The sequence below is a fragment of the Spodoptera frugiperda genome, chromosome 3 (genome assembly GCF_023101765.2).
Source record: "Spodoptera frugiperda isolate SF20-4 chromosome 3, AGI-APGP_CSIRO_Sfru_2.0, whole genome shotgun sequence".
NCBI classification, from domain to species: domain Eukaryota; kingdom Metazoa; phylum Arthropoda; class Insecta; order Lepidoptera; family Noctuidae; genus Spodoptera; species Spodoptera frugiperda.
The window spans coordinates 3646265-3658671 of record NC_064214.1 but is presented as its reverse complement, the minus strand read 5'-3'; the positions used below and the strand labels follow the sequence as shown (position 1 = coordinate 3658671).

At 34.7% G+C, this 12407-nt stretch overlaps 2 protein-coding genes across 2 annotated transcripts; both read right to left on the bottom strand.

Annotated features, from left to right (window-relative positions):
• Nucleotides 1-5035: 5035 nt before the first annotated feature.
• LOC126913067 (peritrophin-1-like) lies at nt 5036-6585 on the bottom strand. The gene is made up of 3 exons (XM_050707795.1): nt 6418-6585; nt 5733-6286; nt 5036-5252 (listed from the first exon to the last, which is right to left on the bottom strand). Exons 1-3 carry the CDS (start codon nt 6422-6424, stop codon nt 5220-5222), a joined length of 594 nt encoding a protein of 197 aa, XP_050563752.1. The 5' UTR covers nt 6425-6585; the 3' UTR covers nt 5036-5219.
• Nucleotides 6586-8879: 2294 nt separating this feature from the next.
• On the bottom strand, nt 8880-12241 carry LOC126913066 (integumentary mucin A.1-like). The gene is made up of 3 exons (XM_050707794.1): nt 12093-12241; nt 11163-11974; nt 8880-9034 (listed from the first exon to the last, which is right to left on the bottom strand). The coding sequence occupies exons 1-3, from the start codon at nt 12097-12099 to the stop codon at nt 8957-8959; spliced, it is 897 nt and encodes a 298-aa protein (XP_050563751.1). The 5' UTR covers nt 12100-12241; the 3' UTR covers nt 8880-8956.
• Nucleotides 12242-12407: the final 166 nt, after the last annotated feature.

Below are 12407 nucleotides of genomic sequence, written 5' to 3'. Positions count from 1 at the left end.
GCTTTTCGTTTTTCAAACTAAGCACTTATTTTTCTTGTGATTTCGTCAATATGAAGTAACCGAACGAGGGCCTTAGGTAAGGTCAGCCTAGTAAATTGTTATTAGACTTATTTCAGTTTTTCTAAATAGCCAAACAACTAACAGGGCTCTCCTTCAAACCTGAACCTTATAAAGTTAATATTTAATTTAGCTATCACACGCCACGCGTGGAAATTGCCGCAAACTCCTACAGAGGATTCATCGCTATCGACTATCACTGGCTGACTGGCTATTGAGGATGATATGATTATGGCTATAGATTTATAGAATCATACCATATTACATGGAACAGATATCATCACATCAACAACCTATTAAGTATAACTGCCCATTGCAGAGCAAACGCCGCTGTTCTCACACGGAGAAAGTTTGAACTTTATTCACCACGCTTCTGTCTAAGTCCAAGTCTTTTTGGAGATATGATATTATAGGATAATGACATTTTAAACATTATGTAAGACCGAAGAATTTGATATATGTGTGGTTTTATTGACATAATTCTCTAACTTGTGCGGCTACATAGTGCAAAGACAATGTATAATAATTTATTGTACCTACAATCTACATACTTACATTTTCAATGATTTGCTTAGTAACTTGCAGGCACTCTTATTGATGAGTCAATACCCAGTTCACAAAATTTTACTTTCTTCCCTTTCGATGTTTATTGCATTTCTTGTACCACATGCACACTAATGCTAAATGTACGAAATTCCACTATTTATAATGATCATAGAATTAAAACACAATAATTATAACTAATTAATACTCATAATTCAATGAAACAAAACCATAAAACTAGCGCAAAATCAAGAAAATATAAAAAAATATTCGACAATCGTAAATATCTATCTCCATTATGCACCTTTTAAATTTAAACACGAAAAAACGGAAAAAATAATGCTTACTCTATTTTACATTCAGCCAGTGTTTAATTGCTAATCTAATTGTAAAAGTATTCGAACCTTTTTGGATAATTGTAGCACGAATATTGATAGTTATGTTTTCGCATTTTCACGTTGCTTGGACGCGCCGTTTTTTTTTTTTTTTTGAGGTTTATAGTCAATCAGACGCTTACTGACTTAAAACCATCCCACTCCTACTCCTGATTTTCGAGCCGGAGCCCCGGTAAACCCGGTAGGTAGCCCAGTTGTTAGCCGCTATTCCGTATGAGGAACCCGGTTACATTTTAACTAATTTAAAGTTATAGTGTAAGATGGTTTAATGACACTTGTTTAGTTATAAAACGCCTAACACTATATAGTATTCACGCATTCGAACTTCATTTCTATCCTACACCCCGACGAAGAAGCTGCAAAATTAAACCTTAACGTTACATAGGTTTATTTTAATCATTATGTTATCGGCTTAATTAATTAGTATGTCTCACAAAAGTTATAATAAAATTATAGGTATTTTTTTTAAACGTGTGACATTTGTTTAATAAAAAAAAAACAAACACAACCCAGACATAATCAATTAACTTCACTAATAATTAAATTATTAATAGGCAAGGGTAGAATCAGTAGGATCGGGGTAAATTAAAAAAATCTACGATTAACTAATTCTTGTAATCAATATTACAATGTATTTAATTACAGGCGCGAAGCAATAATGTTGCAGTCAACTTGAAAACGACAAAATGCATTGAGTGCTTAGTATTGCTTTTTTCGAACTATCAGGCGCAGATATTAAAAGACAAGTTATGTTTGTTTGTCATTTTATATTGTTATATCTTTACCACTTTAGTGATTGTTTTATGCACGGAGTACCTATCTATTGCAACAGGACACTGTTGCCATACACCGAACCTAAAAAAAAAAAATTACATTACACGGGTAATAAAGCACATAATTCATAGTGACTCTGTTATACGTTTCTATCATAAGAGGCCTGTGACAAATGTCCCACAGAATAATAAGTTGTGCACCTTAGCGTTGCGAGGAGAGTAGGAGACCCGTCGCGTCCGAATTATTAATTAGTGACTGGCTGCTACACAGAAGTACCTACAATTATTATCTGTGTGGCTCACAGAATTGTTGTATAGTCCATTCACTTCTGCATTAGAAAAAAATTAAAAAGAGATAATTACATCGTAGGTATAGATGTAGCGGTGCACAACATTTATTTTTTTAATTAATTCAAACTATTTTCATAAATTGTATAAACAATAACCAACGCCGATTCCTTTTCCAATCCAATCTGTCTCCTATTCCTTATTCAAATTTGCCGCGCAATTCTCGGAGCGCGGCCGGTCGACCAATCAGCGCGCGGGACGCTTGCGAACCCCACGCCAGTGTGAAAAAACAAACGAAGAATAGCCGCTTGAATTTCGGCGCGTGTGTGTAAAAATTATTGTTTTAATTAAATAAAACCTCGCTAGTTACTCACTGACTGTTCTAGTCTTCGACCAATACCCACCTGACTAGGGGAAACAATAGAAAGTGTGTTGTGCAAAAAAGTGTGTAGTGCAAATTGTGTGTTAGTTTGTGAAAAGACTGACCGGCCGGCCGACTGTCCTCCCTAGAAGCGCGCCCCGTCGTTGACGATTCCCGTCAACATTCTTACACATTATCCAGGTTAGTTTGTACTTTTCTACCACTGATAGTCACGGGATTTCGTCAAGACTGGTAACGGGGAAATGCAGTGGCATCTTCAGTGAGGATCACACTTAAATAATAATTTCATGACAAAACATTACCTTTACTTAGATTTTGATTATTTAGTTAAATACTTACTAAACAGTTGGTTTGGTAAATGAAATAGATTTTTTTAATCGATATAATTTTAATTAGGTACTACATATTATTAAAACAAAATGTATGTCACCTTTGCCACTACGAACATTCTACAGTTGGGAGTAATTTTCTATACTTAGGATACAGATGCGTCTAATATAATGAATTAATATTGAACTCAAATAATATTCAAAGATTTTCATCAGATCTATAGCTTCGTGGTACGTATAAATCACTTTTATACAAACCATAGCCTAAACTAAGCTTCGTTTTCTTCTGTCTAACGCCTATAGTCTATTCATATTAGAGTTTAAAGCTATTATGAAAAGACTGTAGGTGATGTTAGAGAATAATAATTAACGAGATAAAATACAGAGAACGAAAGTGAGAACAAAAAGTACCTATCCTAGCGCCATGTATGTCAATAATCAAAAACTTAAGTTACTTTCGGAAACTAGATAATTTACTACTACAGATTTTATATATTCCTAATTCGACATGTAAGACTGGGTATGATGTGTGTAAATACAAGCACTATATAAAAATATAGTATAGTAAGTATAGGAGAACGTTAGACTTATATACATTTCATACTTGCAAATAAATATTAGTAAGTTCCTGTACGATAAGTATGAGTAAAACGCTAGTCGTTTCGAAACTCTGCAAATTTTGAAAAGGGCTAGAGAAAAATATAATCTGTAAGTAGTATTCAGACACATTTTTTAAGCACAATATCTCGAGATTGGTCCCTGAATTTTTTAGTTTATCGATTTCTACATTCCACTGAATATTAGAGATTCTAGCATTCATAAAGATCTTCTTTTGTCCTCTTCTTAAAAAAGCTTTGTTTATACCATGGAATACAGAAACTAGAGGAAATGTCATACAACAAAATTACTACGGGAACCACTGTCGCCAAACTCACACAAATCATAATACATTGCACTACAAATAAATACACATTTTGATTTGTCGTTTCAATTTTAATCAAAACCAGCTTAAGTCGCATATCTTTAAATTAAAAACCTTAAAACAATTGATGTAGGATTTAATTTGCCTTAGTTCAGAGAATATTTAAGACGTTATACAGTTGAATGTCAAAGTACATTTACCCGGCCGTACATAGACGACTAGACGGAGTGAACACAAATCAAATCAAATCATTTTAACGCATCTATAGTGTGTTGAGAGAGGTCTACAATTGCAATGTTCCATTCCAACTAGGTCCTTCCTGGTACTGCAAAAGCACTTACAGCCTTATAGGTAAAGTAAGAGGCAACAAACTTGTAAATAACAATATTTTTTAGAGAATAATTGTTTAGACAATAATCTTTTCAATAATAACACTGACGAGGAACAGCCCTCGCTCTTCATTTTTGTCTTGCAGACATGCCCTAGGTACATATACATATACTCTACGGAATAATTCGTAAACATTTTTCTTCGTAGCTATTATCTTTATTTCATTACAACACATAATGTGACACCTCTTAAGATGACTAAAAAGTCACAGTGTATAGTACAACTTGCGGACTGCCTTATATCGGGCTATCTAGGCTCCGGCTCGAACTTGGAACTTGAGACGGGATATTTACCATGTTTATTTATGTCTATGAGTTTCCGATATTTCGGCACTGTTGCAAATAAACATGGTAAATATCTCGTCTCAAGTTTTAATTATAGTATAATAAATAGTGTCAGTTTAAGAACTTATTAATGTGTAATATATTTCTTGTCATACTTACATATACATTCGTTAAAAAATAAAACAGTACATGCATGTTCCTTATTATCGGCTGATGTCTCATTTCATTTATAAGAATTACTAATATTTGATTTCGACTCCGCGTACACCTTCAAAAGTCCGGGACCCTGTGGTCCGTGAATGGATAGAATAAATAAAAATTCAGTCAGACAGTAACAGCACGCTTATAATCCCCGAAGGCGTAGGCAGAGGTGCACATTACGGCTCGTAATACCGCTATACAATATACACCCACTTTCACCATTTGTGTTATAAGTTCCATGTAATAGGGGATGAGTCTATTGCCATATACTGGGTACAATTCCGAATAAGGCCCGGGAATCGAACCCGAGACCCCTTGCCCGGCAGTCGCACTTGCGAACTCTCGGTTAACGAAGCAATAAATAAAATTTATAAAAAAGTTCGACAGTGATAGGTTACATAAAATGCATGGATTTTATGTAACCTATTAGCATCTCTAACACTCAGAAGGGAAATAACTAAAAAAGACACATTATTTAAAGCTTGCTTAGATTTTATTCATACAGAATACTGTCACGTATAAAATAATATGTAAAAATAAGTATAAAAATAAATAATTTTCACATTGCATCGTTTGAATTTCTTTAAGTTATTGTGGTCATCAGATTAAATTATCTCAGCAACAGTCTGAATGTCAAATGATTGTTGAAAGAGACTTAGCATGAGGAATTCCAAGGCCAGTCACAAACCTGTAAACAAAATAATGTTACTTATTTATTAGAAAATAGAACCTATCTTTTTCGGCCTGGTAAGTTATTTCTTGAAAGAAGCGTATTCTCATCAAAGATGAATTTCAATTTGAACCCGCGGCATTTAGGCCGTTAGCCGCATCAACAAACGTAGTTATCGGAATATTTGTTTTAATGATTAACACTTATAATTCTTAATATTATCTCTAGTGCTTCTGATGTTTTTACTTTGTCTCTCGACTATTTTCAAAATAAGTAATTAAATGACTGAAAACTTTACATCTCGGTAATGTATGCTTAATTATGTAATATCTATGTATGTTTACGCATAAATGCAATAAATAATTTAAGTTTCAGTTTAACTATACCGAGACGGCTATTTGGTGGGAATTTTGGTAGGAAATTTATTTACATGATTGTGCAATTAGTATTTCTTCGTATGTTACAAAAAGTAACAGTGAAAATGAAACTTTGCATTACCTGAAACCTTTCGTTGAAATGTAAATTGTCGGGACAGCGTCTCAACACTGGAGTTCCCCAAACGCAATGGTAGAAGGCGTTACAATCAGTAGGATGACGCAGCAACCAGGGAATGCTAGGGTTCACAGGGCATCCATTGGGCAAGAAATCGATAGGTGGTAGAGTTGAAGTTGCGATGGGCGTGGATGCGGTTGAGGTGGTGGTGGTGGCGGCGGTGGTGGTGCTTGTTGGACGCGGAGTCGTAGTCGTTGAAGTCGTGGTAGTAGTTGTAGACGTAGTAGTTGTCGAACTCGTTGTTGGCTCCCCAGGAATATTACGGTCCTCACAATCTACGTTACGTGGCCAGTCACATTGCCAGGTGTCCAGGTTAAACCAAAGGTCTGGCGGGCAACTCATTGCAACGGGCTTGCCGAATGTACATTTATAGAATTTTTCACAATCCTCGTGTCTGAGCAACTTTTCAATTTCCCAATTTGTTTCCTGTTCTTTCGGACATTCTTCTAATTGGGCCCGCCCCACGGCCGCGTACACGATCACCAATAATGCAATTATTCCTATAAATAAATAACTTTAATCTAAAAATACAATAATAAAATAATTATAATCTATTTTAAAAATAATATATTTTTTTTTTTTGTTAAGTTTCGAATCGGTCACAGAATTAAACAATTTCACAGGCACTAACCTTTCATTCTGAGTTTCAGATCCGATTACATGCTCCAGCACTGCTTCCAATTAATTTTATACCTTTTCTAAGATAGGAAACCATGTTCTCTCAATCAATAAGATGAATATGATCAATTAATGTATTGCTTATCAACATTCGCGGTAGCAGACTATCGAAGCTGTGATATAAATTTATCACTTTCGAATTGATAAAGTACAATACCTACTTCATGCAACAAATTAGTCATTACATGATAAGCAGTAAGATTGAAATTGTTAGGCCATTCAGTTTTTAAATTAACGTTTACTTATTAAAAATTTGATAAAACAAATCCAATTCGTGTAGATAAATTAATTAAAACAGAACTTTTCGTCGTTACCATAAAAATGATTAAATACTCTACGTATTTTAAAAGTATTTAGTACCATTTGTTTCCGAGAAAAAAACTAATAGTCCAGTCAAATAAGGTTAAATTAGGTAAGAATCTCGGAATGCGAGATACCCAGCTGTAATTTTGTATATACTTGTATATTGACCTCCTAAAACTTGTCTCAAAACCTACATATGAAATATTCAGGGTCAAAGGGCCCAAAAATCGTTTTTTTGCGGTTTTTTCGAAATATCTCATTTCCTATGGGTTTTTGGTAATTGTATTCAATAGTAATATTGTAGAATACAAAAATCTCTACAACTTTTGTCTATTTTTTTTTATACGGAGAACCGTTTTCGAGATAGAGGGCGGAGAGCGCGCGGAAAGTGGAAAAGTAAGTGTGTGTTTTTTTTTAAATGTATCAATTCTTAAAAACTAATTATGATAATAATATCTCGTTCAAACCAATTTTCGTTGAAAGTTTCCATTAAAAAAAACGAATTAATGGATGAATTTTAAGGGTTGCTTACACCCTACCATATGTGGGTTTTGAGACAAGTTTTAGGGGGTCAATATACAAGTATATACAAAATTACAGCTGGGTATCTCGAATTCCGAGGTGAATTCCTAAATTGACTGGAACCGTTCTACACCTATACAAGAAAAACAAATGAAACATCTTCCAAGACCGTACTTTGATATTTATTAGCAAAATGTGCATCACGATAATAAATCCATCTTGTGGTCAGGTTTGCAAGAACAAAAAGTTTGGGACAGCCTGTCCGAAGTGACACATTTTAATCTTAATATTTTATCACCGACCGATGTTTAGAATATAAATGAAAAAAGAAACGGATTTAATCAGAAACAAAGCTTATTGTTTCCGCACGGTACAAAATTGAAAGATTTGTTAAATTGAACTGTCTGTTTTTTAATCTCGTAGACTAAATTGACACATGCAAATGTCAAATTTACAAATAATATTGCCAGCTCTCTTATGCAGTGTTGTACCTACGATACCGGTTTGTTGAATCGTAACTTTATATCTATAATCCACGAATTTAATTTTCATTCAAAGTTTTATATTTAAAATTCACGTACGTAAAAACGGCTGCACGACATGCTACAAATTGGATAAATTACAAATCAATACAAGATGTTGTTATTAACCTGTAATTGTGTAATTAAAAATATACGTTATACATTATTAATTTTGTATTATTACGTTTAAATAAGTACCTACCACATTATTTCAAGATAAACACATTATTTCAGGATAAGTTATTGTAAAAAAACGATACTTGATTTTATTTACGCTAAGTATCGGTTGTGCCATATCACTATTTAAGAATTGCAATAAATTGACAACACTCGTAATGTCAGTTTAGTCTACGAGATTAAAAAACAGACTATACTGACAATTTTTTGTTTTTATTTTCCAAAATTTTTGGACTTGTTTGTCAACTGGCGAGTATCAAACTCGCATCTAATATAATTTTGCAGTTATATTAGACCATAGTAACCACTCGCGAGTTTGACACTCGCCAGTTGACGAACAAATCGATTTTTGATCTGATATTAACTCATAATTCGTAACCGAGCCAAAAGCACTAATGCTTATACATATATTTTTGAATTATTAGAAATAGTAATGTGAACCAAACAAAACAGTAATGGATTTATTACATGTCTTTTATTTTCTTTCAAAAAAACCAATGTCCCACGCTAGGATTTTCTCCTGTGTCGTGGGTGCTTTTACAAACATACAATATCAAATACACATAAATCCCGGACACGGAACAACTATTTCATCGGATCGATCTTCATTTTTGACAGAAACTGTATAGAACTAATGTCAAAAATCGATCTTAATCTAAAGATTTTGGATTGATTTCGACAGTAACTCAAAAGTAAGTCTTAAGAAACAGAACATAGAAAAAGCAGAGAATGGTGGCTATTCGTTATTATTATTTTAAACCATTCGTTAGGTTACTTCAAGCCTTGCGTAATAAATAAGATTTAATATCTCGTAAAAAGATGTTAGACAGTGTTGTTATGGAATTTACATTTCTAGTGACTATATTTTTCAGGAGATAACTTACTAAAACACTTTAATTAAAGTTTGATTTGATTTTATTTATAACAATGTCTCATTTCAATCGGTTTTAGTTATTGTGATCATCAGGTTTATCTCAGTAACAGTCTGGATATCAAATGTTTGTGGAGCGAGTTTGGGCATCCGGCAGCCCAAGGCCAGTCGCAAACCTGTGGAAAAAATAATGATACGTTAGTTATTGGAAAAAATAACATTAATTTTTTACCAACCACATAAGAGGGCAAAAATGTGAAATATTGACCCTCGTAAGTTTTATTTCTTGAAATAAGGTTATTCTGATTGTGGGTGCTATCCTGTGTCGTGGATGACATTTAAAATAATGCAAATTCACATACACATCAAATACAGACCAGAAATAATAATTTACAGGTCACAGATTGTTCAATGCCACGGCATGTTGTCCGGTAGTCAGTTGTAACCAGTGCAAGCACATCAACTAACGAAGTTATCGGAATATTTGTTTCAATGATTAACTTATAGTTCTTAATATTATGGTCTCCAGTTATTCTGATATTTTTACTTTGTACTTCGACTATTTTCAAAAAAAGTTATCAAATGGATTCTGTGCTCTACGTACTCGCAATTGGGACATGGCTACCGTTAGGAATTTATATGGACATAATTCTCAAATCAATATTATTATAAAAAATGCAGTAATCGATATTTTTACGGGTTTTTAAAAGATATCATAAATCAATAATTATATCAGTAAACAGAGATTTTATCGATAAAATAGATTTTAGATATATATCTTCATACATTTTTGTTATACCAAAAAAATTACACATCTTTAACGTGTCTGTCTGTCTAATATGTAAGAAACTTTAAAGGCGTAGATGGTTGTTTTTTTAATCTCCTTTTTTAAACCAAAACAGGCACAGATGCAACTAATGTTTAGAAAAAAAGAAAATTAATATTCAAAGAAAATAATTCAGATGCATATCAATACTACGTATTCATATTTTCATGTTAATTGGTGGTCAAAGAACCCAGTTTAAACCCGTCCACTGGGTCTAAACCCATTTAATCTATCCAATAACTCCCACAGGGTTTTTATTCGGACATTTATTGGTTTGGTAAAATTTATCAATGACGTGACCACTGTTAACTGTTAATATTTGTTTTCATTATAAAAAAAAACTTTTTGATAGTAAGAAGGTATTGCCACCGTGGCGTGGCGTTGGTGGCTCTATACGCATTGTAATCTCATAGTAAATCGGAATATTTGAGTTCGGCGCAACCAAATGAAATAGAAACCGTGACGAAAACTTAAGGTGTAAGTTTGTAGTCCTTATAAGACTCAAAAGTACAGATCCCTATGACATAATTAGAAATTAATATCAACTCAGTGCTCATAAGCGTACAAGTGATATACCACAATTTGTGCAACCGCACAAAGTATTGTTCCGTATCGGTACAGGATTCGAACCCGTGATATGTTGCGCAGTAACAAGTTGCCCTTTTTTTGAGTGGAATGTCATCAAGTGACATCTGCCCTAGGTGAGACGAGAGGGAGTGTCAGAATGCCAGCTTTGTATCGAGACCACGGTATATGGAGAGTCTCCATAAGGCAATGTCTACATCGCCCTCATCCCGGGTAATGCAAAGGCAGATTTTGGTGCCCCTAATTTCTCATTCTATCTAGGAATTATTTCACCCTAGTCGACCAAGGGACTTTTTACTTTAGCTGCTAAAGAATAAAACAAACGAATCAAAGTTTAGGAGTAGAAGATAGCGCCGTATTTTTTAAGCATAAAACGTAATTTTTGTTAACGAGGGGAAGCCATCAAATTGTGCCTAGCTTTTTGGGGAAAAACAAGGGAGTGTGACATCTACCGGTGGCCACCATCTACACGTAAAGGAGGCACCGGGTCCTCTTAGTAGAAATAAAACGTACCTATAAGTGACACCACGGATGTTTCAAAGTTATGCGTCTACTCTATCCCTAAATGAAGTAAGGACAAAAGGTGAATTGAAAAAAAACAGTCTCCTTTTTTCACGTTCACTAGCGTAATATAACCCAAGCTTTTAGGTGTAAACATAGTCGAATATAAACCACGCTCAAAACGTACCATGTGGCGGCTAGAGGGCGTGAAAATTTTTAAAAACGTCTGTCGCTACCTCTTTTTCAATAATATGTCAGCAGTCTCATTATACAACGAACCTTTTGTCATATATCTGAAGCGACGCCAATTTCTAAGAGAATATTCGATTCAAAAACACAAGCCCATATCACTATGTAAAAAAAGTGAACGTAAGTATCTAACTTTGACTTACCTGAATCTTTCTGTTGAAATGTAAAGTAGGTGGACAGTGTCTCAACACCAGTTCTCCCCAGACGCAGTAGTAGAAGGCATTACAGTCAGTTTCGTGAGGCAGCAGCCAGTGGATACGAGGGTTCACAGGGCATCCATTGGGCAAGAACTCGTCAGGTATTTCAATTGGAGGTGTGGTAGTGGTGGTGGTGGTGGTACTGGGTGTGGTTGGACATGGAGTCGTAGTCGTGGTAGACGTTGTAGTCGGTGGAGGCGTTGTCGTCGTACTGGTCGTAGACGTTGTAGTCGGTGGAGGCGTTGTCGTCGTAGTGGTCGTAGTACTCGTTGTAGTCGGTGGAGGTGTAGTTGTCGTTGTCGTAGTCGTAGTACTCGTGGTAGTAGGTGGAGGCGTAGTTGTCGTAGTCGTAGTACTCGTTGTAGTCGGTGGAGGCGTAGTTGTCGTAGTCGTAGTACTCGTTGTAGTCGGTGGAGGCGTAGTCGTTGTAGTCGTCGTAGACGTCGTAGTTGATTCGGTCGTTGGAGGCGGAGTTATAGTTGTTGTTGAAGTAGTTGACGAAGTCGTTGTTGGAATATTACGGTCCTCACAATCTACATTTTGTGGCCAGTCACAACGCCATGTGTCCAGGTTAAACCAAAGATTAGACGGGCAACTCATCTCAACGGGCTTGCCGAATGTACATTTATAGAATTTTTCACAATCCTCGTGTCTGAGCAACCATTCAATTTCCCAATTTGATTCCTGCTCTTTCGGGCATTCTTCTAATTGGGCCCGCCCCACGGCCGCGTACACGATGACCAATAATATAATTATTCCTAAAAATATAAACAACTTTAATCTAAATATGAAATAATAAAATATAATTAAAATTCATTTCGAGAAATGTTTAGTGTCGAACCGGTCACAGAATTAAACTATTTCACAGGCACTAACCTTTCATTGTGAATTTCAGATCCAATTGAATACTCCAGCCGCGCTTCTTATTAGTTTTATACCTTAACTAAAGTAGGAAACCATGTTCTTTTAATCTATTAGATGAGTAGATGATCAATTAATGTATTGCTTATCAACATTTAGTGGTCGCAGACTATCAAAACTGTTATATAAATATATAAATAAATCACTTTCAATTTGATAAAGTACAATACCTAACTTATACACCAAATTAGTAAAATTACATGATTAGCAGTATTTGAAATTATTTGCTGTTATGTTGTTAGAAGATATCCTGTTTCTGCGTACTACAAA

What these genes read in the sequence shown, in the direction of transcription:
- LOC126913067 (XM_050707795.1), bottom strand. An exon ending in ATTTCAACGAAAGGTTTCAG is followed by an intron (nt 5,253 to 5,732) that starts GTAATGCAAAGT and finishes TTTTGTTTACAG; the next exon opens with GTTTGTGACTGGCCTTGGAA.
- LOC126913066 (XM_050707794.1), bottom strand. An exon ending in ATTTCAACAGAAAGATTCAG is followed by an intron (nt 9,035 to 11,162) that starts GTAAGTCAAAGT and finishes TTTTTTCCACAG; the next exon opens with GTTTGCGACTGGCCTTGGGC.